The sequence below is a fragment of the Somniosus microcephalus genome, chromosome 7, assembly GCF_052327205.1.
Source record: "Somniosus microcephalus isolate GS21.2 chromosome 7, FLI_Smic_1.0, whole genome shotgun sequence".
Classification (NCBI taxonomy): Eukaryota; Metazoa; Chordata; class Chondrichthyes; order Squaliformes; family Somniosidae; genus Somniosus; species Somniosus microcephalus.
The window spans coordinates 64,916,265-64,936,871 of record NC_140993.1 but is presented as its reverse complement, the minus strand read 5'-3'; the positions used below and the strand labels follow the sequence as shown (position 1 = coordinate 64,936,871).

Genomic DNA, 20,607 nt, shown 5'->3' with positions numbered 1-20,607 from the left:
ACGGCCGACAACGGCGCCCCAAATGGGGTGTTACTGAATTTTTCCCCCTTGGCGTTTCCTGGTTGAGTGACCGAGCGTCTCTTTACAGGTGCTGATTATGGAGGCTTTGAGTGCAGACCAGGTGCTGTGGACACTCTCTGTCCCTGCATCACTGGGAGTCATCAGGTTGTTTGTGAGGCGCAGGCTGAGTAGGGCTTTCTTAGCGGGGTCTTTGAGTGCTTCAGCGTTGATTTTCCTGCGGCATTGTTTCTGTTGCCGCCGCTGTTTTGGGGCTACATTGATGGAGATGACAGAGCGGATTAGGCGGTGGTCTGTCCAGCAGTCGTCAGCTCCTGTCATGGTGCAGGTGATGCGGACGTCTTTGCGGTCCCTCGCTCGGTCCTACCCCACTGCAGGCCAAGAATGGAGAGGTACTCATCAAGGACAGAGAGGCAGTCAGTTCCCGCTGGAAGGAGCACTTCAAAGATCTCCTTAACCGAGACTCTGTCTTCGACGTGAGTGTCCTCAACTCCATCTCGCAGTATGCTACCCGCCACCATCTCAGCACAACCCCAGCCCGGCATGAGGTTGAAAAGGCCATCTGACAACTGAAGAACAACAAGGCCTCAGGAGCAGATGGAATCCCTGCCGAGGCACTAAAGCATGGCAGAGAAGCACTACTGCCGTGAATTCATGAACTCATTTCTCTTATCTGGAAGGAGGAGAGCATGCCAGGGGATCTCAGAGATGCCGTAATTGTGACCATCTTCAAGAAAGGTGACAAATCCAATTGAGGTAATTACAGAGGAGTCTCCCTGCTGTCTGCCACAGGGAAAGTCATCGCAAAAATCCCCCTCAATCGCCTTCTCCCAGTGGCCAAAGAGCTCCTCCCAGAGTCGCAATGCAGATTCCGCCCACTAAGGGGCACAATGGACATGATCTTCACCGCACGTCAATTACAAGAGAAATGCAAGGAACAGCACCAACCGCTGTACCTGGCCTTCTTTGACCTCACAAAGGCCTTCGACACTGTCAACCGTGAGGGATTATGGAGTGTCCTCCTCAAATTCAGCTGCCCTCAAAAGCTTGTCACCATCCTCCGCCTGCTTCACGACGACATGCAAGCTGTGATCCTGACCAGCGGTTCCATCACAGACCCAATTCACGTACGTACGTACCAGGGTCAAGCAAGGCTGTGTCATCGCACCAACGCTCTTCTCGATCTTCCTTGCTGCAATGCTCCATCTCACCCTCAGTAAGCTCCCCGCTGGAGTGGAGCTAATTTACAGAACAAACGGGAAACTGTTCAACCTGCGTTACCTCCAGTCCAGATCTAAGGTCGTCCCATCCTCTGTCATCAAATTACAGTATGCAGACGACACTTGCGTCTGCGCTCACTCGGAGGTTGAAATCCAAACCATCGTGAACACCTTCACCGAAGATACGAGAGCATGGGCCTTACACTAAACATCCGTAAGACAAGGGTCCTCTACCAACCTGCCCCCGCCACATAGTATTGCCAACCGATTATCAAAATCCACGATAAGGCCTTGGACAACGTGGACCACTTTCCATACCTCGGGAGCCTGCTGTCAACAAGGGCAGACATCGATGACAAAGTCTAACACCACCTTCAGTGTGCTAGTGCAGCCTTCGGTCATCTGAGGAAGAGAGTGTTTGAAGACCAGGACCTCAAACCCGGCACTAAGCTCATGGTCTACAGAGCAGCAGTGATACCCGCTCTGCTGTATGCCTCAGAGACATGGACCATGTACAGCAGGCACCTCAAAGCACTGGAGAGGTACCACAAATGCTGCCTCCGCAAGATCCTGCAAATCCATTGGCAGGATAGGCGCACCAACGTCAGTGTTCTCGCTCAGGCCAACATCCCCAAGCATCGAAGCTTTGACCACGCTCGATCAGCACCGATGGACGGGTCACAACGTCCGCATGCCCAATACGAGACTCCCAAAGCAAGCGCTCTACTCGGAGCTCTGACACGGCAAGAGAGCCCCAAGTGGGCAGAGGAAACGCTTCAAGGACACCCTCAAAGCCTCCTTGAAAAAGTGGAACATCCTCACTGACACCTGGGAATCCCTGGCCCAAGACTGCAAAAGTGGACGAGAAGCATCTGGGAAGGCGCCGAACACCTCGAGTCTTCGCCGGGAGCAAGCGGAAGCCAAGCACAAGCAGCGCAAGGAGCGCACGTCAACCCAAGCACCCCACCCACCCGCCCCTTCAACCACTGTCGGCCCCACCTGTGACAGAGACTGTAGGTCCTGCATTGGACTCATCAGTCACCTGGGAACTAATTTTTAATGTGGAAGCAAGTCATCCACGGTTACGAGGGATTGCCTAAGAAGGAGAACTATCGTCCTCACTGTTTACTATATTTCTGAGTTTCGTGTCATCTGCAAACTTTGAAGTTATGCTCTGAATAACCATGTCCAGGTCATTAATATATGTCAAAAACAGCAGTGGTCCTAATCTTGACTCCTGGGTGGACACCACTGTATAATTCCCTCCAGTCTGAAAAACAAACTTTTCAGCACTTCTCTCTGCTTTCAGTATCTTAGCAAAGTTCATCAAAGAACTCAATCAAGTTAGTCAAACATGATTTGCCTTTAACAATACATTTTGGCTTTCAGTTATTAACCCATATTTTTCCAAGTAACAGTTAATGTCTTGGATTATTGTCTCTAAAAGTTTCCCACCACTGACGTTAAGCTGACAGGCCTGAAGTTGCTGGGTTTATCCCTCTCGCCTTCTTTGAACAGGGGTGTAACATTTGCAACCTTCTAGTCCTCTGGCACCGCTCCCATATCTAAGGAGGATTGGAAGATTGTAGCCAGAGCCTTCTCCACCCTTACTTCCCTCAGCAATCTAAGATGCATCAAATTCAGACCGGGTGACTTTTCTACCTTGAGTGCTACCATATACATTCAATTCTCCATCCCTTGGACTTAAGGGAATGAAGATGGGGGTCCATACCAAGGAGAGCAACCAGGGTGGGAGAGAGTAAGGGGGAAAAATTCAGTATCGCCCCATTTGGGGCGCCATTATTGGCCGTGCGCAAAGTTTAGCGCCTGGCGCTAATTATCGCCTCCGACGGCAAACTTGGCTTTTAACGCCCCTGGAGGTGATTGGAGCGCTAAATCAGACGCTTCACACCTGTCTTAAGGCGCAAAGGCCGAGGAGTGAGGTGTTACCTCAGAGCGCTGGCGAAGCAAGGAAGGGCAAATTAAAATGAACCTGCAAAGTGCTGCTCAGTACCCAAAACTCCTTCACATAGCATTGAATCTCTCCAGAAGTCTCTCTCTCTCTCTCTCTCTCAGAATGCGTGGTGCAAAAATGTCACCAGCAAAAAAAGGCAGGAAGTGGTCGCCTTTAAATAGCGCTCACCCAGTCCCTTTCTGACTGCAAAACGCTCCCCTCAACCTGTCGTTGCTAGCGGCAGGCGGTAAGGCAGGGGGCGCAAACAACTGAATTTTCCCCCTAAGGGTTTTACTGGGGACAAGGAAAGATGGTGAGGATATAATTGAGCAGCTGCACAAGTATTGTGGCGAAAGGAGGGCCAAAGGTCAGTTGGGAGTTTAAAAGTGCTGTCATTAAAAGTGCTGTCAAAGCAACTATTTTTCTCAACAGGACAAAAAGGCTGAGAACAAAGCAGAGACGGAAATGAAGAGCAACAAATCCGTGGGAATTGTCCTCGAGTAAGTACAAAAAATATGTGTATGCAATATTGTCTCTCTGCTTCAGCGCAGCACTGTTACCTGATGGAAGGTTCTGTGCCTCAGTGCAGTACAGTTACCTGATGGAACGTCTCTGTGCCTCAGTGCAGTACAGTTACCTGATGGACTGTCTCGTGCCTCAGTGCAGTACAGTTACCTGATGGAAGGTTCTGTGCCTCAGTGCATTACAGTTACCTGATGGACTGTCTCATGCCTCAGTGCAGTACAGTTACCTGATGGAAGGTTCTGTGCCTCAGTGCAGTACAGTTACCTGATGGACTGTCTCGTGCCTCAGTGCAGTACAGTTACCCGATGGACTGTCTCGTGCCTCAGTGCAGTACAGTTACCTGATGGACTGTCTCGTGCCTCAGTGCAGTACAGTTACCTGATGGAAGGTTCTGTGCCTCAGTGCAGTACAGTTACCTGATGGACTGTCTCGTGCCTCAGTGCAGTACAGTTACCTGATGGACTATCTCGTGCCTCAGTGCAGTACAGTTACCTGATGGACCGTCTGTGCCTCAGTGCAGTACAGTTACCTGATGGACTATCTCGTGCCTCAGTGCAGTACAGTTGCCTGATGGACCGTCTGTGCCTCAGTGTTACCTAATGTAATGATGTCAGTGTTTTTTGCCAAGATTATTTTAATTGGTGGTCAAAGCATTGACGAATGCTCCGCCCTTGATTCAGCTACTTTGTCTGAGCTAGGGCACTGGTTACAGTTGTGCTCAACACTCTGCCCTAGGGAAAGGAAAATCAGACAGGGTTCTCGCTCTTGATCAATTGGAACTGCGCATGTGTGGAAGTTTAGTAATGACAAGATCTCACTCAGCTGTGATTCTCCCCATCGTAGAATAGTCTACCAACATTCACTTTAAAGGCTCATGCGTGAATAATAGCCACTTGGGTGAGGGGGCAGGATAATCTAATTAACCGGAAGCTGTACCTTACAAAGGACTTGGTGACATCTGGAAAGAGGCGAAAATTCACGAAGACATTTTTTTTAAAGGAAAAGTTGGCTTTTTGTTTTCACCCTGTCGAGGGTTGTGAAGATTTGCCTCTATTCTCCTACAGACTCTTATTCATGCTGGAGTATGGTTTCACAAACGCTGAGGGCTCTTTAGAACCTTGTGCGAATGACCATTCCTCACATGTAAGGTTAGACGGTGAATATTGGCAGCCTATTTTACCATGGGAGGTATCACAGGCAAGCCCAACCTTGTCCTCACTCACTGTGACTGAGCTATGATGAGAAATTGGATAAACTGAGAGTGATGTACCCTGGAGCTGAGCAGATAAATAATCAGAATGAGGTGTTTCAAATGATGGGGTATTTGGCAGGGTAAATAAGGAAAGATCGGCCCCTTAAACATCCAATCACTGGCGCACTGTGGCTGCAGTGAGTACTATCTACAGGAGCTGCAGCAATTCGCCAAGGCTTCTAAAACAGCACCTCCAAAACCGCAACCTCCACCACCTAGAAGAACAAGGGCAGTCAGTCCATCATCTCCAAGTTCCCCTCTAAGTCGCACACCATCCTGACTTGAACATATATCGCCGTTCCTTCATCGTCGCTGGGCCAAAATTTAGTAACTCCGGGGAACGGTAGCATAGTCTGGAGACGTGAGTTCAAATTCCACCACGGCAGCTGGGGAATTTAAATTCAGTTAATTCAATAAATCTGGAGTAAAAAGCTAGTATCAGTAATGCTGACTATGAAACTACAGGAAACTTTGGTTTATCCGGAGGTTATATGTCCGGAATACTCGATCTAACGGCAAAAATCAGGAGCCGTTTTCTATATGTTTTTTTAGTTCTCGTTGCTTTTTTTTTCCCAGTCAAGCGCTGCAAGGTCTGTAGCTATAGCAACAGCTTCAGCTACAGACGCTTGCAGCTGTAGCCGACTGTTTTGAAGCTGTTGCAACAGGGTTTGTTGATTCACACGGAGCTCTCAGTTCCGTATGTTTAAATATTAACTCTGGTATGTCCGGCACTTTTGATGTTACGGCACCAGCTCGGTCCCGTCAGTGCCGGATATCAGAAAGTTTCCTGTATTGGATTGTCGTAAAAACCCATCTGGTTCACTAATGCCCTTTAGGGAAGGAAATCTGCCATCCTTACCTGGTCTGGCCTATATGTGACTCCAGACCCACAGCAATGTGGTTGACTCTTAACTGCCCTCTGAAATGGCCTAGCAAGCCCCTCAGTTGTAAAAAACCGCTACGAAAAACAATAAGAATAAAACCGGACGGATCACCCGGCATTGACCTCGGCACCGGCTATGGACACAACAATGGCACACCCAGCCCAGTCGACCTTGCAAAGTCCTCCTCACCAACATCTGGACACTTGTGCCAAAATTGGGAGAGCTGTCCCACAGACTAGTTGTACTCACAGAATCATACCTTTCAGCCAATGTCCCAAACTCCTCCACCACCATCCCTGGATATGTCTTGTCACACTGGCAGGGCAGACCCACCAGGGGTGGTGGCACAGTGGTATACAGGTATACGGGAAGGAGTGGCCCTGGGAGTCCTCAACATTGACTCCGGACCCCATGAAGTCTCATGGCTTCAGGTCAAGCATGGACAAGAAAACCTCCTGCTGATTACCACCTACCGACCTCCCTCAGCTGATGAATCAGTATTCCTCCATGTTGAACAACACTTGGAAGAAGCACTGAGAGCAGCAAGGGCACAGATTGTACTCTGGGTGGGGGACTTCAATGTCCATCACCAAGAGTGGCTCGGTAGCACCACTACTGACCGAGCTGGCCGAGTCTTGAAGGACATAGCTGCCAGTCTGGGCCTGCGACAGATGGTGAGAGAACCAACACAAGGGAAAAACCTACTTGACCTCGTCCTCACCAATCTACCTGTCGCTGATGCATCTGTTCATAACAGCATTGGCAGCAGTGACCACCGCACAGTCATTGTGGAGACGAAGTCCCATCTTTACACTGAGGACACCCTCCATCGTGTTGTGTGACACTACCACCGTGCTAAATGGGATAGATTCAGAACAGACTAGTAGCTCAAAACTGGGCATCCATGAGGTGCAGTGGGCCATCAGCAGCAGCAGAATTGTATACCACCACAATCTGTAACCTCATGGCCTGGCATACCCCTCACTCTACCATTACCATCAAGCCAGGGGACCAACCCTGGTTCAATAAGGAGTGTAGAAGAGCATGCCAGGAGCAGCACCAGGCGTACCTAAAAATGCGGTGCCAACCTGGGGAAGCTGCAACACAGGACTACATGCATGCTAAAAAACGGAAGCAGCATGCTATAGACAGAGCTAAGCGATCCCACAATCAATGGATCAGATCAAAGCTCTGCAGTCCTGCCACATCCAGTTGTAAATGGTAGTGGACCATTCAATAACTAACAGGAGGAGGAGGCTTCATGAATATACCCTTCCTCAATGATGGTGGAGCCCAGCACGTGAGTGCAAAAGACAAAGCTGAAGCATTTGCAACCATCTTCAGCCAGAAGTGCCGAGTGGATGATCCATATCGGCCACTTCCTGAGGACCCCACCATCACAGAAGCCAGTCTTCAGCCAATTCAATTCACTCCACGTGATATCAAGAAACGGCTGAGCGCACGGGATACAGCAAAGGCTGTGGGCCCAGACAACATCCCGGCTGTCGTGCTGAAGACTTGTGCTCCAGAACTAGCCGCGCCTATAGCCAAGCTGTTCCAGTACAGCTATAACACTGGCACCTTTCCGACAATGTAGAAAACTGCCCAGGTATGTCCTGTCCACAGAAAGCAGGACAAATCCAATCCAGTCAATTACCGCCCCATCAGTCTACACTCAATCATCAGCAAAGTGATGGAAGGTGTCGTCAACAGTGCTATCAAGTGGCATTTACTCACCAATAACCTGCTCACTGATGCCCAGTTTGGGTTCCGCCAGGACCACACGGTTCCAGACCTCATTACAGCCTTGGTCCAAACATGGACAAAAGAGCTGAATTCCAGAGGTGAAGTGAGATGCCCTTGACATCAAGGCAGCATTTGACCAAGTGTGGCATCAAGGAGCCCTAGTAAAACTGAAGTCAATGGGAATCGGGGAGGAAAACTCTCCACTGGCTGGAATCATACCTAGCACAAAGGAAGAAGGTTGTGGTGGTTGGAGGACAATCATCATAGCCCCGGGACATCGCTGCAGAAGTTCCTCAGGGCAGTGTCCTAGGCCCAACCATCTTCAGCTGCTTCATCAATGACCTTCCCTCCGTCATAAGGTCAGAAGTGGGGATGTTCGCTGAAGATTGCACAGTGTTCAGTGCCATTCGCAACTCCTCAGATAATGAAGCAGTCCATGCCCACATGCAGCAAGGCCTGGATGACATTCAGGCTTGGGCTGATAAGTGGCAGGTAACATTCGCGCCACACAAGTGCCAGGCAATGACTATTTCCAACAAGCAAGCGACTAAACACCGCCTCTTGACATTCAACAGCATTACCATCACTGAATCCCCTATCAATATCCTGGGGTTCACCATTGACCAGAAACTTAACTGAACCAGCCACATAAATACTGTGGCAACAAGAGCAGGTCAGAGGCTGGGTATTCTGTGGCGAGTGTCTCAGCTCCTTACACACCAAAGCCTTTCCACCATCTACAAGGCACAAGTAAGGAGTGTGATGGAATACTCTCCACTTGCCTGGATGAGTGCAGCTCCAATAACACTCAAGAAGCTCGACACCATCCAAGACAAAGCAGCTTGCTTGATTGGCAACCCATCCACCACCTTAAACATTCACTCCCTCCACCACCGGCGCACCGTGGCTGCAGTGTGTACTAATCTACGAGATGCACTGCAGCAACTCGGCAAGGCTTCTTCGCCAGCACCTCTCAAACCCTCAACCTCTACCACATAGAAGGACAAGGGCAGCAGGCGCATGGGAACACCACCACCACCTCCAAATTCCCCTCCAAGTTACACACCATCCTGTCTTGGAAGTATATCGCCAATCCTTCATCGTCGCTGGGTCAAAATCCTGGAACTCCCTCCCTAACAGCACTGTGGGAGTACTTTCACCACACAGACTGCAGCGGTTCAAGGCGACAGCTCACCACCACCTTCTCAAGGGCAACTAGGGATGGGCAATAAATGCCGGTCTTACCAGTGATGCCCACATTCTGATAATGAATAATTTTTTTTACTGCTCCTCTCCTTAGTTGAGGAATCCTGAACAAGGGGACTTCATTTTAGATATGGCTGATTAAAAGCAAATCCAGGGAAAAATGTCTTCAAACAAAGGTTTCGAAGAATGTAGAAAGCACTGTCCCAGAAGCCCATCAATGGAGAACTAATCGAGGTGTTTAAAAGGGTGATTGGGACTTATTTAGGGAGAGAGGGCAGGAAATTGGGATTGAAGAGATAGAGCTGCCAAAATGATAGAGCAGGCTCAATTGATCGAACGGCCACAAAAGCACGCTGCCCATCAGGGGTCACCCGCTGGTGCTGAGTTGCAGAAACATGGGCGCACTGACTTGAATGGAAACGTAAATCGTCAAGAGATGTATCACGGGCGGCTGATCTGATATCGCCTGTTTTACACTGTTGCCCAAAGTCAAAGATACCCCAGTCTTGTCTTGAAATGTTTCTTAGTTAAAATTAAAACAAAAGAAAATCTGTAGTGTTCTCCTCACATGGCGCAGACAGTAAGTACACCAGCTGGTATGGTACTGAGCCACACAGCTCAATAGGATCCTGGATTTCATCTTGAGTCAACTTGGTCAGCCAGGTCAGTGTTGGGGTGTTACAATTGGCTTCATTGCCCCTGGGCTAGAGAAGGGCAAAAATCAGCCCGAGTTCTCACTTCTGATCACGATCTAATGACTCCTGCTGGATGTTGCGTTTGGCTGTGATTAACCTCCACAGCTGAATAGCCCGTTGAAAGCCATTATCTAGCTCAAACGTGTAGCATAGAGTACCGTGCAAGATGACTTCCAATGGTCCTGTAAGTGCCTGCAGAAGAGGACAACAGAAAGTTAGAAATTAAAAAAGCAATTACAGTATAAATAAAACTGTTCTCAAAGCCAGTCCACGTATAGAATTCATTTTCTCAATGGTATTTGTTTTTCTTGGTGTAGGTGTGTATCTAATAAATCTAGTCCTGCCAGGAATGATGAAGCTAACATATCCAACCTCAATAAGTCTGAACATGCTTGCACTATTGACGTCAGCAACCCCAGCTATGAAGGAAGTGAAGCAAATGAAAAATTCGTAAACCTGGATGTACTTAAGATAACAAGCTCTGGCCACACTAATCCCGGTAGTCCCGTGCCTTTGAGCATGAAGACCAATTGTTGCGATCCCAGTGACCCTGTGCCAGTTGATATAGATGGTACATGCGGAGCCTTGGATACCTGCTCCAATAGTTCCAATGAGTTTGGGTCAGATAAACTGGATAGGCCCAATCCTCAAACCTCTACCCCTGATAGTTCTGATAAGGTCCTGTTTGTTGACACTAGAAATGTAAAAAGAAAAGTCACATTCTTAAGCTGCGAGAATTCCAGTGACAGTAGTTGCGATCTCTCTGGCATGCCTCCTGTCAAAAACATTGCTGAAAGCTCTGGATTTGGTACAAGTCCTAGATTATGTTCCAGTACCACTGCGTCTTTTGACTATAACTCACTATTTGATGAATCTGCTGAAAACTACGAAGAGGATTTTAACCTAACTGAAGACACCATCGAACCCAGCAAGTTTAAAAGGCGTTCATTGTAAGCAGAATTTTGATCACTAATACTCAATAATCACTAAAGTCATAGCTACACCTTTGTTACTTGGTAACTTCTTTCTCTTTGTAACTATACTTTTCATTCACCTGCCACTGTCTGCGCGCCAGTTGTAATCTTCCTGTGTTCTTTCGCAGACCACTGTGATGCTCAGAATTGTCGTGGATGAGGAGGAGGGGCTGCAGTGACACCCCATGCTCGTTCATCCAACTTCAACTCTGAGTTGAAGCAGAATCTTCTTGTAACAATTGTTTACAGCTGTAGCAGTTGATCTGTGGTATTGGTCACAAGTAAAGTGGATACTGTCAATAGAGTTGCAGGCTGCAGGACAGTGGTACACTGCAGTTGGAGTGAAGATTTGAGTCAGTTATGCCAGTTGTTTGTGTCTATCCCTCTGCTCCCTCCTCAGGTTGAGTGTTTATCCCTCACATGATTGGACATGAGGGTAAGCAAAAGGATGACATGATGGGTCTGATAGTCTTTCCTTGCCTTTTCTTGGTTATGTTTATGTCTCTCTCTTTCTCTCTTCCCCATCCCACCTGCCTGGATTGTGTGTGTACATCTTTCTATCCTCACACATTTGTGAGTGTGTGTATCTCTTTCTGTCTCCCACCCCCTCTCCATGTTGTGTATCTCTCTCTGTCTCTCCCCCATCCCTTGGTTGTATGTCTTTCTCTAATTTCCCCACTCCCCAACTTTGTGTGTGTATGTCTCTCTCTCTTTCCCTCTCTTTCTCCCTTCCCCAGATGTCTCTTTCTTGGAATCATAGAATCATACAGTACAGACACGGGCAGCGCGGTGGCATAGTGGTTAGCACTGTTGCCTCACAGCGCCAGGGACCCGGGTTCAAATCCGGCCTCGGGTGACTGTCTGTGTGGAGTTTGCACATTCTCCCCGTGTTTGCGTGGGTTTTCTCCGGGTACTCCGGTTTCCTCCCACAGTCCAAAGATGTGCGGGTTAGGTTGATTGGCCATGATAAAAAAATTGGTCCTTAGTGTTAGAGGGGATTAAATACGTGGGGTTCGGGGTTACGGGGATAGGGCTTGGGTGGGATGGCTGTCGGTGTAGGGACCGGGTGCTAAGGGTTTAGATGATCAGCCATGATCTCGTTGAATAGGGGCAGCACGGTGGCATAGTGGTTAGCACTGTTGCCTCACAGCGCCAGGGACCCGGGTTCGAATCCGGCCTCGGGTGACTGTCTGTGTGGAGTTTGCACATTCTCCCCGTGTTTGCGTGGGTTTCCTCCGGGTGCTCCGGTTTCCTCCCACAGTCCAAAGATGTGCGGGTTAGTTTGATTGGCTATGATAAATTGACCCTTAGTGTTAGGGGGATTAAATACGTGGGGTTACGGGGATAGGGTGGGATATGTGTTGGTGTAGGGGTTACGGGGATTGGGTGGGATATGTGTCGGTGCAGGCTCGATGGGCCGAAATGGCCTCTATCTGCACTGTGAAAAAAAAAGGAAGATGGACATCCAGCCCATCGTGTCTGTGCCGGCTTTTTGAAAGAGCTCTCCAATTAGTCCCACTCTCCTGCTCTTTCCCCGGAGCCCTGCAGATTTATGATTCACTGTATACTATACACCAGATGCGCTCTGACAATGAGCACAAACCATAAATGTGTTTGTTTACAATTTTATTCAAAATAGCACCACTAGAGGTGCAAAAACTGATGCCAGCACTTGGGACAGTCAATAGCAAACTATAATTAACTATCTTGTCACTTGCTAAAGTGTTTTTATACTTCAGAATTATAGGTTAGCAGCAGCTTGCAAACAGCCAGTTTGTGTGCATCTCCATGTAAAGTGACATTATGAGTTTATATACTGCATTAGAAGTTACAATCCAGTGACGTCATGAACAAGAAGACTGGTTTGATGGCAGCACTCCCTGTTAATAATGCCACTGGAATGTAACTTCTAATGCCGTGCAAGATCTCCTATACAAAATAACTTCTCCCAGGCAGCCTCTAAACAACCAGGGAATGATGGCTGACTGAAAGGCAACAGCAATTGTACTGTATCTCTCTGTATATAAGAATATAGGGAAATTCACTTGATGGATTTTTTTAATGTTGAAATCTTTTGGTTATTGGCATTAGGCTTTTTGCCGTTTCCATTTTCTCTCAGACAGCAGGTGCTGGTAATGGAGGATGACTGCACCAGAGCCACTCGGAGTGGAGAAGGTTGGGCTGGTGCTAGGGGTGGAGATCCTCTAAAGTAACACCGGGTGGTCTGCACCCCTGGAGTCCACCTGCTTTTCATCCGCCACATTCCCATACCACGGCAACCCTCTCCACTTTGCCAGATTTGATATGCTATCCTCCCCCTCTGCTATACTGCTTTAACCATTTACACCTACTCTGGACCCATCTTTTGTTTCTATACTTGTCTCATTATCACCTCCTTTTGCCTTGCACCATCATCCCTTTTGTTATTTTTCACTCCACCCTATCACAGACTTTTGTTCTTTCCCTGACCCCCTTTCCGTGGCTTTATATTTGCTTAAAACCTGTTCAGCTCGAACATCTTCCAGTTCTGATGAAAGGTCATCGACCTGAAATGTTGGGGGGAATTTTAACCTGGAGGAGCGCGTGGGTTTGGTTGCGGGTAGGTGGTTAAAGACGGCGAAAATGTGATCGTGTCCAGAAGCCGGCTCCAGTGCGCTGACTCCCGGTTTTAACTCGGGCGCGTTCGGCTGGTTGCCTCTGGAGAGGCGGGTTAGCAATTTAAATATGAATTCCAGCTATATTTTAGCTGGCATTTAAATTTAATGGCACATACATGGATTTCCCGGGTTTCCTGAAGCTCGCCACTGAAACCAAGCTGGGAACAGAATGGCAATTGATGGGGCTCATTAAAAGTCAAGCAAATACTGCAATAAATACTCAGCGCTCACAGCCGCTTTCTCACCTACCACTCGGAGAGTACTTGTGGTGAAAGGTTCATTTCTGCACTTTGGAGGTATTGATATGCAGATCAGGATGGGTGGTGCTATGGCTGCCTTAGATTGGACCTCGGATGAAGAGCAAGGTGACCATCAGCAGCAGCAACAGCGTGCAGTGGATTGACCTGCAGGTGGTGAGCAGATAGAGGAGCAGTAGAAAGGGGAGCAGCAGAGGGGTCGAGTTCGCAAGTGGCACTACCCACATAACAGGGTGTATAGGCAGAGGCTGCGTTTCCTTGACATGTCCCAACAGCAGCGCCTCCGGAGGCTGCGGTTGTCGCTTCAGGTGGTGGCAGATATTTGCCGCCTCCTAGAAGAAGACCTGCTGCCTACTGGACCTGGCGGCCACACATTACCAGTGACTGTGAAAGTGACCATCGCCCTCAACTTTTTTGCCTCCGGATACTTTCAGGGCACTGCCGAAGACATATTCAGGATCTCCCAGTCGGCTGCACATAAATGCATAAGGCAGGTTGTTTGCCAGGGAAATTATGTCAACTTCGCCTGTGATGACATCAGTCAGAATGAGCGGACGCTCGGGTTTGTGTCTCTGGCTGGCTTCCCACAGATGCCGGGCGGCATTGACTGTACACACATGGCAATCCGCGCACCCCCATATCAACCAGGAGTATGCGTCAGTCGCAAGGGCTTCCACTCCATCAATGTTCAGCTGGTGTGCAACCACAAAAAAAGGTTTATAACGGAGTATTGTATGACATGTGGGTCACTGATATTTAATTCTGTCACCAGGTAGCTGGGAGGTCCCCATCTCCGATGGCTAGGGACACCGAAATGCCCCGGATCTCCAGTGCTTCCTCCTCTGCAGTTGTCAGACCACCTCCAGTTCTCTCCCTCTCCCTAGTGTTCTCGGCTCTCCTGCAACCGGGGAAAGAGCAGACCTATAAGTGACTGTAAATGCATCTGTTCATCCGATGGATGCTGTACATTTGGTGAGGGTGACTATCAGGGAGAGGCATCAAATTGCATAAGGACCAGGGTGAGTGGCAGTGGTGGGTGGATAGATGGGGATGTGAGTAATTGCATAGAAAGAGAATGATTGCAAGGTAAGTGGTTGTGAGGAGTAATGTGATGCAGTAGGCTTGACAAGGCAGAGTGAAGGGAGGGCTGGGTAATGTGCACAACTAGGTGTAGGTGAATGTGAAGCTGTACTTACCTTTCCTGACCTAGTTAGGTCATTAAAGCGCTTCCTGCACTGAAGCCAGGAGTGTGGCACAATGCTCTTGATGCTATCCTCCTCAGCCACATCCGGTCACGCCTTCTTTATGGCAGCAGCAGGTTTCTTCCTCTCATTGCTGGGGAAGAGTATCTCTCTCTGACTCCTCAATGCACCCAACAGTACATCAAGGGAAGCCTTGTTAAAGTGGAGTGCGGACTTTGAGTATCCTGAGTCCATCTTCAGCAAGCGTGGTACGGACCTGCATGACGCAATCTCAGCTCAAGTATTTAGAGGGCAAATCAAAGATGGAATTTAGAGGAGTTGGGAGTTTTTTCACAATTCTGCAATTGCAATATGCAGGTCCGTACCACGCTCGCTGACACATATTCGACGCCAAACCCAGAAAGTAATATTCTAATTAGGTAGCAGAGTTAAAATGCCATAGACAGACGCGCTGAAAGTTCTTCCGGGTTTCCCACACAATTTCGGACCCCTGCCCCCAGCTCCTTACACGTCTCGGAGTTACAAAGTAGTTACAGCACAGCAACAGGCTATTCAGCCCACCAGGTCCATGCCGGTGTTTATGCTCCACTGGAGCCTCCTCCCACCACTCTTCATCTAATCCCATCAACATATTCTTCTATTCCTTTCTCCTTCATGTGCTTATCTAGCTTCCTCTTGAATGCATTGAATCATAGAAAGTTACAGCACAAAAGGAGGCCATTCAGCCCGTCGTGCCTGAGCTGGCTTTTTGAAAGAGCAGTCATGTTTAGTCCCACACCTCCGCTTTTTGTCTGTAAGTTCCTCATCCTCAAGTACCTGTCCAACTCCCTTTTAAAATTATTTATGGAATCAACTTCCACCACCTTTTCAGGTAGAGCATTCCAGATCCCGACAACTCTCTAAGTGTAAACATTTCTCTTCATCTCCCCTCTAGACCTTTAGCCAATGATTTTAAATCTATGACCTCTGGTTATTGACCCACTCACCACAGGGAATAGTTTTTCTCTATCTAAACCTCATCATCTTGAAAACCTCTATTTGGTCATCTCTTAACCTTCTCTGTTCCAAGGAGAACAGTCCTAACTTTTCCAACCTCTCCTCATAACTGAAGCCCCTCATTCCTGGTAACATCCTGATAAACCTCCTCTGCTCCCTTTCTAAGTCCTTTACATCTTTCCTGAAGTGTGGTGCCCAGCATTGTCCACAGTATTCCAGCTGAGGCCTAACCAGTGATTTATAAAGTTCTAGCATGTTCTCTTGGGTTTATAAATCGAGGAATAGAATATAAAACCAAAGTAACCCATATACTTTTTTAACCACCTTATCAACTTGCCCAATCAGCTTTAAAGATTTCTGTATATCGACACCAATACGTCTATGCTTTTCGTTTCAACGACTCCTGTGGTAGCGAGTTCCACATTCTAACCACTCTCTGGGTAAAGAAGTTTCTCCTGCATTCCCTATTGGATTTATTAGTGACTATCTTTTCCTTATAGCCCCTAGTTCTCGTCTCCCCTGTGAGTTATTATCAGGGCCGTTAATTCTGTTTCTCTCTCTGCAGATGCTGCCTGCCCTGCGGAGCGCTTTCCAGTATTTACTGTTTTCATTCCACTATTCATTCATTTTTTTTTCTCTCAGTTTATTTATTCTAACCAGCAGTGTATGAAACCTGAATTTACAGTTACAGGAAATCCTTTGACGAGCTACAAAGTATTGGAAAGGGATCCTTTGGTTCAGTTTACGAAGTAAGACACAAAATCGACAAAAGCTTGTATGCTATCAAATGTGTGGAATTAACTAAGTAAGTGTACTTATTCTGCTTGGGAAAAATATGTTACTCTATTCTTGTGAATTTTTGTTGTCACCGTATCTAGTGCAGACGTGCGCACACACGAGTAACGTGAAATGGGCCGCTTGTGCTCGTGCGACTGACAAACATGTCCACTCCTGTGTGCGCTCACAAAGTTTCTTTTTCTAAACATACCGATAACAGGACTCTTGTCGTCTGAGTTTCTATTATCAAAATTACAAAGGCAGCCACCCCTAAAATTGGACAGTTCCATTTGAAGCTGGGCAGCTGTCCACCCTAATCAAACCGTCCCCAGGGGTCAAAATGCTGGAACTCCCTCCCTAACAGCACTGTGGGAACGCATTCACCACACGGACTGCAGCGGTTCAACAAGAATGCTCACCAACACCTTCTCAAGGGCAACTAGGGAGGGGCAATAAATGCTGGCCTTGCCAGCAACGCCCACATCCCAAGGATGAATAACAAAAATTGAAGGATGTTAAGATTGCAGAATGCCATCATTTTTCCACTTTTATTTTTACCCATCATCAGTGGTAGTCACTGCAGATCTGGTCAAGCTTCATCCACACTGTTTTGTAACTTTATTGGTGTGCTTATTTCTTAAGGTACCAGCCTTAGGTCAGTGGTAGCGCTCTCGCCTCTTAGTCAGAAGGTTGTGGGTTCAAGTCCCACTCCACAGACTTGAGCACAAAATCTAGACTGACATTTCATTACAGTTCTGAGAGAGTGCTGCAGTGTCAGAGGTGCTATCTTTCAGATGAGATGTTAAACCGAGGCCCTGTCTGCCCTCTCAGAAAGACATAAATGGCATTATTTTGAAGAAGAGCAGATGAATTTTCCTTGTGTCTTGAACAATATTTATCCCTCAATCAACATCTCTAATACAGATTAATGATCTGATCATTATCTCATTGCTGTTTGTGGGAGCTTGCTCTGCACAAATTGGCTGCTGTGTTTCCTACATTACAACAGTGACTACAGTTTAAAAGTACTTCATTAGCTGTAAAGCGCCTTGGGACATCCTGAGGTGGTAAAAAGCCCTATATAAATGCAAGTTCTTTATTTCTGCTTCCTATCCCCAAATCAATGTCTCTCTCCCACACAAAAATGAATGGCTACCTTTCTCTGTGTGGGACTCAGTTGATAAGCTCACAATCCCATTTAGTAGTGAGCTCAAGACTGCCCCACACCAATGCTAAACTTGTTGTGTAAATCCACCCTTAGTTGACCTCAATTGGAAATAATGGAGAAGCTGCCACAATAGACCTCAGTGCCGCCAGGGTGGGGAGGGAAAAATCTGCCAGGATTCCTGTTTTATTTGTTCCGAAGCCAAGGACCAAGGTTGATAGTGTAGAATACCACCAAGGTTGAAAAGACTGAAAGAGGTGATTAGGTGACACTAAGCTTAGGAGCAGAAGTTTGAAAAATGTAAGATGAAGTAAAGATGAAACAAAATAATATATTCCGCAGTTTTGATTGCTTTCAGTAACCCTGCTGCAATGTATATGTGTCAGATGTTGGGCTTGACAGAGACGATTAGCCGTCGATAAATAACAGCTTGCAATTATACAACGCTTTTAACATAGTAAAATATCCCAAGCGCTTTACAGGATTGCAATCAGACAAAAATTGACAAGGAACCACATAAGGAGACGTTAGGACAGGTGACCAAAAGGTTGGTCAAAGAATTGGGTTTTAATGAGAGTGTTAAAGAAGGAAAGAGAAGTGTAGAGGCAGAGAGGTTTAGGAAGGAAATTCCAAAGCTTAGCGCCTAGGCGGCTGATGGCACAGCCTGATTCCACGATCCTGCGCTCCCAGCAGGCAACCACACTCACTGACAGCGCGGGTCAATGATAGGACTACAACACTGTACAGTACTGGTATATGATGACGGTGTCTGAGCTGTTGAGACCATGAAAATGTCTCGCCAAGGAAGGCGACTGATCTAGGATGTATAATGCAAGGTTTAAAGTTAGATAGAACTAGAGTTTTGGTGGATTTACTCTTGGGGAGAGAGAACAGCAAATTAAAACTTTTCAGAACATTCCCTCTGGAGATTTGTTAGTATATTCTGTGATTGAATGCAGTGGATATGTTCTGTGGAAGGTATAGAATTGATAGGCTGACTGGATCTTTCTCATTCCATGCTCTTATGTTCTTAGGGATGTGGATGCAAAGACAACAATAAAAGAAGCCAGAACACTTGCAAGATTTTTTCATCAAAATATCATCCGTTACTACAATTCCTGGATTGACACATCTTCATCACGGTAGGTTGAGTGCAAAAAACATTTAATTATTGGATTTATTCTAATATAGAAGTGATCATAAGAAAAATCAGGATTGATTTACATACCTCTCCATTCATCTATGAAACTATATTCATTGCTCAGGGTGCAGACTCCACAACGAAAACAGCAAATGCAAGGTAGATGACCACTTTGCTAAACATCCCTGTTCTGTCCTTAAGAGTGACAAAGACCTGGAATGGTCTTCTGGGTAGGGTAGTGGAGGCAAAAGATGCCGTTCAAAAGGCAGATGCTGTCATAGGGAGATTGCAAGTTTCTGTGGAAGCATGTGGTTCTTACCCGGTCTGGCCTATATGTGACTCCAGTCCCACACCAACGTGGTTGACTCTTAACTGCCCTCTGAAGTGTCCTAGTAAGCCACTCCTCAGTTGTACCACCACGTTCTCAGGGCAACTAGAGATGGGCAATAAATGCCGATGCACACATCCCAAGAATTATATTTTTTTAAAGATATCTTGAATGGCTTCCCTTCTGTTCATATCTTTGTGATTCTGACCAACCTGTGCCTTGCTATTTAGCTCTTATTACCCATTCCAATCAAGCAGCATGTGAACCACAGGAATGCTGGAGGTAATTTTCCTAATTCACGTTGCCACCAGCCCTTCCCTTGAGGTTGTGGGAAGGCTTGCAGGCTCCTATGATCCTGAGAGCTATGCTAATGAGAGTAGGCCCACCCAAGCTAGACAGGTCAAAAGGTAGAATCTAGCCTAAAGGCAGTCCACAGACCCTCCTGGTAGGGGGCTGTGAGGGTTGCCTCATGTGCCATTAGCTACAAGAGTCCCTAACTAACTTGCCCACCAGCAGCGCATATCAGAACATTGCAAGCATGCAGCCCCGTTGTTCTATCCATTCATTTAGATGATGGTTTTGCTCAGTTGGTAGCACTTCTGCCTTTGAGTCAGAAGGTCATCTGTTCAAGCCCCACTGAAGACTTGAACCTGTAACTTGGCTGACACTTAAGTACAGCACCGAAGGAATGCTTCATTGTCAGAGGTGCTGCCTTTTAGATTATACATTAAACTGAGGGCCCATCTGCATGCTTGGGTGCAGATAATAAATATCACAGGCAGTTTCCCAGGTATCCTGGCCAATGTTTCTCCTTCAACCAATTTCACCAAAAGTAGATGATTTGATTATTCCTTCATTTGTTGCTTCTGTGATCTCACTGCATGCAAATTGGTTGCTGTGTTTGCTACATAACAACAGTGAGTGCACTTCAAAATTAATCCCTTGGGACACTTTGAGGATGTGAAAGGCACTAGTTCTTTCTTCCATTAATTGATCCCATTAGGATCATTTCATGACCAGGTGTAAGAAAAAAAGCCATTTTTATTTTCCAAGCCCACAACTAGCAGTCTCAAATCTCACCACCACATTGTTTTTTTCCCCAAATTCGCTGTGAACACTTTTACAGGCCAGTAGTTAGTTGATTTGTGACCCACCCTGTCACATTTAAAACATCTAATGGTCCTGGCAGCGCCTTCCTCTGATCTGCTGAGCTACAGTGGCACTGAGTATGGACCAATCCGCTGGCTCAGGGAGATGCCCACTGGCCGACTGTTTTCCCACACGCTCGTCAGTTTCCTGCTGCTCCCAAGGCTATAAAATGATAGGACAACAGAAAATGCTGGAAACACTCAACGGGTCAGGCAGCCTCGTGGAGAGAGAAACAGAGTTAACATTTCAGGTCGATGACCCTTCGTCAGAACTGGAAAATGTTGGAGAAGTAACAGATTTTTAAGTCGGTGTGTGGGGCAAGGAATGGGGGGAGGGGAGGAAAGAACAAAGGGAAGGTCTGTGATAGGATGGAAGGCAGGAGAGATTAAAGAAAGAAAGACTTGCATTTATGTAGCGCCTTTCACGACCACCGGACGTCTCAAAGCGCTTTACAGCCAATG

General features: G+C 47.1%; 1 protein-coding gene across 2 annotated transcripts in view; it reads left to right on the top strand.

Annotated features, from left to right (window-relative positions):
* LOC147114671 (serine/threonine-protein kinase Nek6-like) overlaps positions 1-20,607 on the top strand; it is a 59,305-nt gene that overhangs the window by 11,902 nt on the left and 26,796 nt on the right. For both annotated transcript variants that reach the window (XM_085992520.1, XM_085992519.1), the window contains exons 3-6: positions 3,625-3,692; positions 9,818-10,450; positions 16,272-16,391; positions 18,563-18,670. In XM_085992520.1, coding sequence (XP_085848646.1) covers positions 3,625-3,692; positions 9,818-10,450; positions 16,272-16,391; positions 18,563-18,670 — 929 coding nt within the window. The remainder of the gene's footprint in view (positions 1-3,624; positions 3,693-9,817; positions 10,451-16,271; positions 16,392-18,562; positions 18,671-20,607) is intronic.